The sequence below is a fragment of the Pseudonaja textilis genome, chromosome Z (assembly GCF_049901715.1).
Source record: "Pseudonaja textilis isolate UNSWEBS1 chromosome Z, rPseTex1.2, whole genome shotgun sequence".
NCBI lineage: Eukaryota > Metazoa > Chordata > Lepidosauria > Squamata > Elapidae > Pseudonaja > Pseudonaja textilis.
This window is the reverse complement of record NC_142008.1, coordinates 132,890,811-132,902,048: the sequence shown is the minus strand read 5'-3', so window position 1 is coordinate 132,902,048 and position 11,238 is coordinate 132,890,811. Positions and strand designations below refer to the sequence as shown.

The 11,238-nt window shown below is 38.1% G+C and overlaps 1 protein-coding gene across 2 annotated transcripts in view; it reads right to left on the bottom strand.

Moving 5' to 3' along the window:
- Nucleotides 1-304: 304 nt before the first annotated feature.
- LENG9 (leukocyte receptor cluster member 9) overlaps nucleotides 305-11,238 on the bottom strand; it is a 32,014-nt gene continuing 21,080 nt past the window's right edge. The window contains exons 1-2 of one of the 2 annotated variants that reach the window (XM_026712051.2): nucleotides 4,256-4,460; nucleotides 305-2,677 (exon numbers count right to left, since the gene is read on the bottom strand). In XM_026712051.2, the coding sequence (XP_026567836.1) occupies nucleotides 1,158-2,675 (1,518 nt within the window). In that variant the 5' untranslated portion in view covers nucleotides 2,676-2,677; nucleotides 4,256-4,460 and the 3' untranslated portion in view covers nucleotides 305-1,157. Of the gene's footprint in view, nucleotides 2,678-4,255; nucleotides 4,461-11,238 lie in introns of those variants that run through there. The other variant, XM_087915245.1, reaches the window with a different exon arrangement.

Genomic DNA, 11,238 nt, shown 5'->3' with positions numbered 1-11,238 from the left:
GATTAAGGGCTCCTCATTACTTTTTCTGGCGATGGCAGCACCAAATGAGCTGCTAAGCGGCATGAAGCTAAAGACTGAGAAAGCTTACTATCAGTTAAGAGAATTATGTCTTAATTTTTTAATCAACAGGGCAAACTAAAGTCTTGTCTGAGATAGAAGTCTTGGAAACACCCAAATTCGAAGGTGGATGTATGTTGCATGCCCAAACATTAATAAATAAATACACACACACACACACACACACACACACACACACACACACACACACACACCAAGAGATACGTGTCTTGATTGAAAACTAAAGTACAGTTCAAAGGCCTTTATTACAACTGGGGTCATTTTTTTTTTAACCATTGAAAATTACACTTAATTTGGTTATACTAAACAAAGCAAAAGTACCCTTTCTCTCAACCGTAGACTATTGGGACTGGATCAGAAACACTAAACCAGATAAGAAAAGGCTACACCTTAGCTTTCAGTGCCCCTTAGAAAACAAAACAAAACTTAAGAGAGCACAAGACAGCTAGTTACTTTATATTGCTCTACATTCTCCATCTTTGCAACCTCAAAGGGCTTTGGTTTAATACAGATAGAATTCCAGTATTTCAGCCTTTTGCAGCACCTTTTAAAGCATTCATGCATCAAGGCCTTTCTTTCAGAGTTGGTTAGCATGTTGGATTTAATCGTCAGAAGCAGCCTTGGACCATACAAGTATGACTGTTTCATTCAGGCCTTTGCAACACCTTAAAGCAGAATGTCCTTTCGTAGGATCATCTGTGGGCATCAATTATACAATTCCACAAAAAAGATGTAGCCTCTTTTTCCTTCATTTCTCTTATCAATTCAAAGGAGTCTCTAATAATGCAACATACCTATCTATCTAAAAAGTATCTGAAAAGGGATTGTAAAAATGTAGTGCTTTTATTGTGCATTATTAATCTGTTTAAATCAAGCAAGGGAAAAAACGTAAGTGTTATTGCAGTGTTCCTGTTCTTGTTCTCCCTGCCCCATTTTGATTAACTTTTCCATTAGAGTTTAGTTAAAGTGCTCCAAACAGATGCTGCTGGGAAGTTCTGGAAGTTGAAGTCCACAAAGTTTTCAAGTTGCCCAGCCCTGCCCACTGTTAGAATAGACGTTCATTTGGTAGGTATCTCCCACTAAGTCCCATTTCCTCCATATAAATCCAATTTCAGTATGCTGACATACACATTATCGGTTCTTTTGCCTTTTCCTACCTCATACAAACCAACGGACTCTACTGCCTGGACTCCTAAATCCTCCATCGTAGGAGCCCAAGCCAAGCCTGATGGGAGCCATGGCATTCCCTTCCTAGGAGGAATTTTCACGATGGTCAAATGGAACTTCCCTTTGGAAGGAGGGCAAATCACAGTCAAGCCCTTTTTAGTGAAGCCATTTTCCAGATTTTGAGCCAGGGCTCCCAGTTGGGGTACAGGGTCTGGTGCCAAGTACAAAACCCGTGAATTAAAAGTTTCCACATTACGGAAGGAGAGAAGCAAGACTGGAGGCAGCAGTCGCTGAAAACCAGCCTGAAGTTCTTCCAGAGCCATCATCGCTTTGTGGATTTCTTCAGGGGTATCCAAATGCAACAGGCAAAGTGTAATATGCAGTGTAGCTCTGGGCACACAGAAGGGAGCGTAATCTGAGCTGACAGCACACACAGCCTCCTGGAAAAGTTTCACCACTTCCCGGATTTCTGGGCTGGTGATTGGGATAGCTATGAAATGGGTGGGGCGCTCCTTCGGATAGGTGAAGCTCCTCCCTCCCCTCTTTTCCAAATCCAGGTTTTCTCTCTCTACCATAACTGGTTCATTTTCTATTCCGATAGCACAAGCATGTTTGAATTCTTCACACTTAACAGAGCTGATTGTCTCTCTTCCCTTTTCTTTGCTGGCTACATTTCCTTCTTGGTTGTTGGACAGGTCTTCAGCCAACTCCAAATTATCCCCTGCTTCACCCAAAGCCATCACTAACTTCTCTCCACCACTTGTCCCATTCAACTCTTTCTCTTTGGCTGAATCCCTATCTAACTGTTCTTCGACTTGGGGGCTATTTGGAAAATTCAATAGTTCCTTCTTAGCTTGGGTGTCTTCTTCCTTCATCACTTCTAAGATGGTTTTCCCACTTCCTGTGGACCCAAAAACGTCATCGGTGCGACTGACTTTGTCCCAAACCACACGGTCTCTGTATTTAAAATACTGGATCCTATGTTTAGGGATAGCTAGTACACCAGGACCAACTGACGCTAGATCCTCCCACGAGAAAGAAGTAAAAGATTCCTCCAAGATGCCCAAGAACCGGTCAAGGTAGCCAATAGAAAATTGTTCAGCAGGTACCTGTGTATCCCAGAGGAGCCGGGAAATGACATCCTCAGCTGTCTTCATGGCAGGTTTCTTCCCTTCTGTGAGCGGCAAGGAAGGAACATGAACAGGTCCACAATCTTTTAAATGGTGAACCTCACCAACATCACCAGGATGATAGTTTTGGCAGCGGGCACCAAAATGGCAGCGTCCCTCCAAGAAAAAACGACAGGGAGGGTTGATATTGGAAGATGACTCTTCAGTCAAGGATGAGTCTGGATCTTCTGATGGTTCCAGAAGACTTTCAGAAGGGTGGTCAGTGAAGTCCTTTCCAGAGGAGACAACTAATTCATCCATCGCTGTATGGAAGAAAGAATTAAAATCAGAAGAACAAAGGTGGATCACGTGCAGATTCACTTGCTGTCCCAGGGACAGTTCATAGCAGAAAAACAGTTATGGGATGAGTGGGATTGTTGAGCTGAGCAACTCACGTTAAGGGCAAACGTAATGGCTCTAGGCAGTGTGATGATGAATCATGAACCAGGAAGTTGGTCAAAAAAAAAATTCCAAGTTCAGGTGTGTGCCAAACTTTTCCCATGGAGACACTTAACAGAATATGCTACAGTCATGGACATCAATGAATTATTCTGCCCTGTTAATCTCTCAGATTGAAGCCTCCCAACATATTAATTCAAGGCACTCTTCTTTTTTTAACAATGTTGGTATTTCAGAAATTTGGAAACTGAGGCATTAACCTCCGTTGCTAATTGTAATCTGTACAGTATGTCCATACCGCACAGCTTTTCAACCACCTTGATTAAATTCAATCCTTTTATTATTATTATTATTGTGGGCATACATAAAGATACCACAAAGTAGTTTAACAGTCACTGTTTTCCCTTTAGCCCAATATTTTTTCAACCTCAGCATGTGCAGCCTTCAAACTCCCAGAACTGAAATCAGTACATTTTAAAGTAGTTAAAGTGATAAACAAAATATGGAACATCAGAGTTGAGGTGACAGAACAAATTCCTAAACCAAAATTAATTTTGATTAAAGTAACCCATCTACCATTCCTGTACTTCAGTTCATTTGCCATTTTTTATGTTTTATTGCAATTTCTTTTGATTCTTATGAACCATCCAGGGTCAGGCAGCATCCTATTATTATTATTATTATTATTATTATTATTATTATTATTATTATTATTATTATTATTATCATTATTATTATTATTATTATTATTATATCTTTGGTGAGATTCATAGCCTTTAGGGCTGGTTGGTAGCTCAACAGCTCAAGTCCTAACCAAGGACCTAGGAACTATTAAGGTAGGGCCAAGTATTATTAACATTATCATTATTATTATTATTATTATTATCTTTTATTCATTAAACATGAAACTCAGTCAACTGAACATTTAAAAATGTATTACAAATATTGACTGGCACTGATGATTGATATGGATTGCTGCCAGCATTATTATTATTATTATTATTATTATTATTATTATTATTATTATTATTATTATTATTATTATTATTATTATTATTATTATTATTATTATTATTATTGGAAACTGAAGGCATGAGCTCACTTTTTAAATCACTTTGCCAGTTCTGCTCTACTCATGGGTCCCCATTCCCCTCACAAAGTATCGCTGCTGTTACTATTTTACCTATAATGTCCATCACACACCCTGAAATTTTCCTATACGCTCAGTAACGGGAGCTTGGGGCGTATCCTTTTTATTCCCCCGTCTCTTTTATCAGCTGATGTTTCTTCCTCGCTCGCTCTCTTTCTCCCTCATCCACACATGCGCGTGTGAATGCCGATAGGGCTCGGGCTTTTTAAAATCAAGAGCAGCAGGGTGGGGGCGGGCGGGGGCGGAGAGGGGAAAACAGAAGGTGGATCGAGTTAGGGGAGAAATCTCCTACCTTTCCTCGATCACCCCCCCACCCGTTTCCGGGTCTGAATTTCGGCGAAACTCGAAACCCGATGCCCGCAGTGACCGCTCCCCGCCGCCGCCTCTGATTTCCTTGTCCCGTTTATGGGTAGGTGGAAAACAAGGAAGGGACTCGCAAACAAACTGAAAAGCATTGTGGGGATATTCACACAGGTTGGGCCCGTTTTCATTGCCAAAGCCAGCAGAGGGCAATGCTTCACCAACTTTACGCAGCCCTTATATTTGCGATCGATTGCTACATTGGGCCCGCTTCCCAAAGCAAATGGAGAAAGGGTTAGGGACCTTTTAGGCAGATATACATACGTGCCTTCTGCCCTGAGAGCGATTTGGTTATTATTTATTTGGTTTTTTTTTTAATCTCGCCTTCATTGCTTTATAAGTAACTCAAGGTGGCAAGCATACTTCATTCTCCTTCTGTTTTCCCCACAACAACTCTTTGCCCAAAGTCACCTGGCTGGTTTTCATGTTTAAGGTGGGACTAGAACTCACTGTCATTGATTGACTGACTGAGATTGATTGATTTGACTGATTGATTCATTCATTCATTCTAGTATGCGCCATCAAATCACTGTCAACTCTTACATAGATTCCCTGTCGCTAACCTGTTCTTTCAAGTCTCTCACAAGGGTGCACCCATAACGGACTTCCAACACTTTGTTGCTGGGTGTCTTCTTCTCCTCTTCCCTCACCTTTCCCAGCCTCTTTTCCCAGAGAGCTGAATCTTTGCATAATATATTCAAAACAGGATGATCATCTGGGACTCCGAGTGAAAATTCTGGGTTGATTGATTGTATAATCTGATTGTTTTCTTAGCTGTCCTTGTTATTCTCAGGAGTCTTCTCCAACACCAAAGTTCAAAAGCATCAATGCTCTTCCTATCCTGCTAAAAAACCGCACCAGCTCTTTTCTCCTTCCCTACCAAATTTTTGATCTGGGCATTATAATAGTTGCCTTATAATAGTTGCAAAAATAGGCTGTTGGCTGCCCGTTGGGCTCTGCTAAAATAATTACCCAGAACTTCTCACTCAGGCTGAATTTGAGTTGGGATCTAATCTTATCCCAAAGGACATGACGACAATTTTAAAAAGAAAACTTCCTCAAATGATAGGCTTACGTGGCCTTTCTTCACCACTGAGTCATTTCTCACACTTTGCCCATTAAGGAGAAAGGTTTGAGAAACAGGAATGGAGTTCCCAGACTGTTGTAGGACTCGGCTCCACCTTCTTTCAAAGAAATCCATGTAGTGTAGGTAGTCCTTGACGTACAACAGTTCATTTAGGGACCGTTCAAAGTTACAACGGCACTGAATAAAGTGACTTATGATCATGTTTCACAGTTACAACCTTTGCAGCATCCCCATGGTCACATGATCAAAATTCAGACACTTGGCAGCTGGTTCATATTTATGATGATCCCAGGGTCACGTGATCTCTGTTTGCGACCTTCTGACAAGGCAAGTCAATGGGGAAGCCAGATTCACTTAACAACTGATTTACTGACCTAACAGCTTTAGTGATTCACTTGACAATTGTGGCAAGAAATGTGGTAAAATAGGATAAAACTCACTTAATAAATGTCTCACTTAATAACATAAATTTTGGACTCAGTTTTGATCATAAGTCGAGTGTGTGTAAGTGTGATGCACAGAAAAAACAGACAGGGCTTTGATGCACCATTGTAGCTTTTTTTGACCTTATTTTGTGGACACCCCTGTATCACCATTTTCCATGAGTTTCCCAAAAGTCAAATCTAAATAAAAATATTCCCCAATTAATTCTCTTCCTCTTTTTGTTTCATACAAAGGATTTATTCTTTTCACATAGTGGTTTGAGGCTAGGAAAGGAAGTATGATCAGAAAGAAATGAGGAGAACCGAAATAAACTGGACACATAAGATAAAATAACAATTTTGATTAGAGTTTACGGATCACAAACATAAAAGACTAATACAAACAAAGATAGATATGAAACGTAAACAAGAGGAAAAGAAAAATGTGAAGAGATAGAGTAAAAGAAAATAAAAAGTAAGAAACAAAAATACATAAATGATGACACCCCATTTCCTCTGGGCAATAAACAACTTCAGTAATTTAACACTTTCTCTAATATTTCAATTTTAAAAACACACCTGCTTTCCATATCTCATCCCTTATCAACAATCACATTATAGCAATAGCACTTAGACTTATATACCACTCCATGGTACTTTACAGCACTCTCTGAGCAGTTTACAAATATCAGCATATTGCCCCCAACAATCTGGGTCCTCATTTTACCGACCATGGAAGGATGGCAGCTTCAATCTTGAGCCAGTCAGGATTGAAGTTCTGGCTATGGGCAGAGTTACCTTGCAATACTGCATTCAAACCACTACACCATTATTATTCTTTTATAATAAAAATTCATCATTTTGAGGGAAGGCGGGGCTGGCGTCACGGTATGACGTGTGATCTTGAAGGTTCAAGATCGCCGTCAATATCTTTGCCACTGGACGGTCCTTTTGGACCTAAACTGTCTCGTAGAGTTGGTGATAGAGAAGGGCACATCCTGCTGATCCCAGGGACACTGCAAAGTCCCTGGTTGATCCAGGAGAAGCCCTTTTTTCCGGCGGCAGAGAAGCAGCCATTGAAGTTGCTAAAGCTGGGACAGCTCCGAACAGAAGAAGAAAGTGGAAAGAGAAAGTGTTTGGTGAGATGACTTTTAAATACTTCTATTTGAGAGAACACGTTGAGAGGAAAAAAGAAAAAGTTTAAATTGAAGACAGAAGAGAGTAAACAGCGAGATTAAGCCTGAAGTCAAAACTAGTGTTATTTATTTTTTTTATAGCTGGACTTTTTACAAACACCTTTTAACTTTAAAACTGGACTGTTTTTGTTTTTTTTTGCTTTAATAATTACTTAACAATCCTTTTAAGTGAAAGATATTTTCTTTCTTCTTCTTTTAAGTGCTTAACTGTATAGTTTTCAATTAATGTTTACTTGTTAAAATACTTCTAACCTTTTTTTCTTTTTGTTTTGGATGGAAGTGGGGAAGTGAAAGTAAAGGATAATAAGCAACACTGCCATCTAGAAGCTGGGAAACACTATTTTCTTTCTCTCCTTTTTGAGGATAACTTTGAGAATAATAAGAGCTGGGGTTTTTTATTTCAAGGACTTTGAACCTGTTTGTTATAAGATAGTGGGATAAGCATGGAAGAACATTCTTCAAAAAGCACTTTCTTTGATAGAAAGTCAGCCTTTCTTGTACTCTTTCTTTACCTCCCCTCCCCCAGCTAATTTTGTTCAGCTGTCATCTGTAATTGTGGCCTTTTGGATGGAAATTTCTTTTTATTTATTTATTCTTTTTCAAGGGAAATAGATTTTTCTTCTTCTTTCCCTTAAATTGATTCTTTTTCTTCCTTTCTCTTTTGTAAATTATAAGTTTTTTTTTTGATTATGATTGCCCTTTTTACTTTTGATTTTTACTTCTTCCTTCTTTCTCTTTTTTGAAGTGCTTTTTGAAGAATGTGCATTTCCTTTTTTCTTTTTATAGTGTTTATGTTTTTTTTTTACTTCCTTCTAATTGGGAAACATAATTTTTACCTGTGTCTCTTTTTTTTCTATTTTGGAGATTGTTCATGGTGTTGTCTGGTCCATTCTACCCCAATCAATTGGATTAAGGTATAGAAGAACCTGAAGAATTTTATTCTTATCTCTTTTATTGTGATTGAGCTGTTAATTTTTTTTCTTTTCCTTTTTGGCTTTTTTCTAATTAACTAGAACTAATTGGATTAGGGTGTACAAGAACCTGAAGAATTTTTCTTTCTCTTTTCTTTTTCTTTATTTTACTGCTATTTGGGATTATATTTGCCTTACATATGAATGGATTAAGGTGTAGAAGAACCTGAAGATTTTGTATCGCCCGAGATTCTACAACTATTGTGAAATGAGTAGAAAGATAAGAACTACCGGCTCTCCAATACCAACTTCTTCTTCACCATCTAGAGGACAATGATCAATACAGGCGATGTTATAACAGGAAAAGGAATGAGAAAAAGACAAGGAGGTGACTTTGCAGATGATCTGGCAAGGAATTCAAAAAATAGAATCAAGAATTGAAACAATTGAACAGAAAACAGAAAAAACAAATGAAAAGGTTGAGAATATTCAACAAATGAGGACAAAATATGAAGACAGATTTCAAAAAATCAAAGAAAAAATGAACAAAGAGATAAGAAAATTGGACATATTGACAACAGATTGAGCATGGTTGAACAAGACAAGAGTGGAATGTTGGGATGGGAGATTGACAGATCAGAATTTTATCTCAGATTTCAAAATATAGAGGAAGAAAGGGGAGAAATGATGTTTTACAGGTGGCACTTACCCCCGACGAGAATAGCAAGAATGTTTAAGAATAAATCCAAAAAGTGGTGGAAATGTCATCAGATACCAGGCTCATTTTACCATATGTGGTAGACATGTGTAGAGGCGAAAAGATATTGGACTAAAATCCACACATGGTTGGAAAAAATGACAAAAAGACGTACTGACTTTAAACCAGAAATATTTTTATTGGGTATCTTACCAGAAATATATAGTAGAGAATTGAAATATTTGATTGTAAATGTATTAACAGTGGCTAGAATTGTATTTGCTAAAAACTGGAAAAATGAAAAAATACCAACGCAGGAGGAAGTTATTAAGAAAATAATGGAGTATGCTGAAATGAGTAAATTGACATTTGAAATTAGAGAACAAGAAGACAACAATATCATAAGATATGGGATTTATTTTATCAATGGTTGGACAAAAAATATGGAAATGAAATATTTTAAAATCTTCATAATACAAGGATAATAGAACTATAGTGAATATAGCATAAGGAGATATTACTATTACTATTAGATTGATTTACGATGATGTAATGAATGCTATAATAAGTATAAAGTCAAAATGTTGTATTTCTCGCATAAAATGAAAGAATAATAGTTATAGTCAAAAATAATGATTAATAATGATAAATAACATATATATTTTCATATATTTTCTTAAGTTTTCGTGGATACTTACATGTATGGTATTCAGCTTTGTTCAGGTATTTTCCCACGTCATTATAGTTGTGCTTTTAAGTTGTAGCAAAGTTTCGGCAGAATCTCATCTGCCATCATCAGGCTTCTGTACTGTGTTTGTCTGTGAGTCAGACCTTCACAGCTGTTTCTGTTTTAAATTTGGTGCTAGCCTACGCTGTACCAGAATGGATTTTTCTTCATCCTGATTGGTTGGGAGTCTTGGTCTGTGTTTATTGGTCTTGGAGTTTGCTGTGTTCTGTTTGATTGGTGTTTCTAATATCTTCTGTCTGTTTTGTAGCTTTTTTTGTCTTGATTGGCTGGCAACATTGTGTTTCCTGTATTGGAGGTTTTTAGTGCGTCTAAATGGACGGCTATCATTTATTAGGAAGCTAGGTTTCATCTGGGTGCTGGTTGGGGTGTGTTTGAGCTGGAGGTATCAGGGGAGTTCTGTTTGTACCCAGGTGTTTGCCTGGCTTGTGGTGTGGATATTTTTTTGTTTGTGAGTGCAGGCTTCCAAATAATTGACAGTCTGGTGGAATCATCTCTTCTATTCATGCTTTCAGGTCTTTTTTCAATCTCTATGGCTTCTCTGATAATTCTGTGGCTGGTGTTTTTATATATATATATAAAAACACTATATATAAAAACATTATATATAAAAACATTATATATATATAAAAACACCAAATTACGCGGGAGAAAACCCGAACAACCAAAGATCCATATATATATATATATATATATATATGCACACATACATACATGCATACATGCATACACACACACATGTATCAGTGCTTTGTTTTGTGTGTGTGTGTTTGTTTAAAAAATAAAAATTCTTTTTTTTTAAAAAAAAAAAACATCATTTCTAATCAGTAAAAGTCTATTAAGACATATCAGAAATAGTAACCTATTTTATTTTAACCTTAATCTAACAAATCAGTTTTGTATTCCAATTTATCACTTTCTTTGAGGAGCAAAAGAAATTTATCCCCATTTAGATCTTTAAAGTATCATTCAGTTCTAATCAAAAGGAAATCCATTAATCCATTAGCCATCAGAAATTACAACATAAATATTAACCCTAGTCAAATAATTCCGATTTGAATTGCTCCTCCTTACTTTTCTTGATCTTAAATAATGTCAAATAATGTCCCACAAACAAATTTCTTACTGTTTTCTCTTTGTCTCCTCTCAGAAACAGCTTCATTAATTTAATACAGTATGTTCCTTTTGTAAATCTATGATAAGAACACTTTTTAAATCACATTTAAGATGCACCATTGTGGCTTTTTTGACCATACTTTGTGGACACCCCTGTACCACCATCTTCCATGAGTTTTGGTCGTGGCCAGGAGGGCCTTTGCTCAACTGCAGGTTGTGCACCAGTTACACCCTTTCCTGGAACAACAGTCCCTACTCATAGTCACTCATGTCCTAGTCACTTCCCATCTTGATTATTACAATGAACTCTTCATGGGGCTGCCCTTGAAGAACATCAGGAAGCTCCAGTTGGTGCAAAATGCAGCGGCCTGCATAGTTTTGTGCAGACCCCGGTGTGCACATGTTTCACCTCTCCTGTGGGAGCTGCATTGTTTGCTGATTTGCTTCTGAGTGCAATTGAAGGTGCTGGTTGTCACCTTTAAAGCCCTTCATGGCTTGGGTCCAGGTTATCTAAGGAAACATCTCTTGCCAGTCACATCCACCCGACCCATTAGAGCGAGGGGGCAGGGAATGCTACGGGTCCCATCCCTGAGGGAGATACACCTGGTGAGACCCAGAAGAAGGGCCTTCTCCCTGTGGCTCCTTCTCTCTGGAACATCATTCCTCCAGAGATTAGAATGGCCCCCTCACTAATACTCTTCTGGAAGGCACTGAAGACCTGGTTCTGCCAGCGGGCCTGGA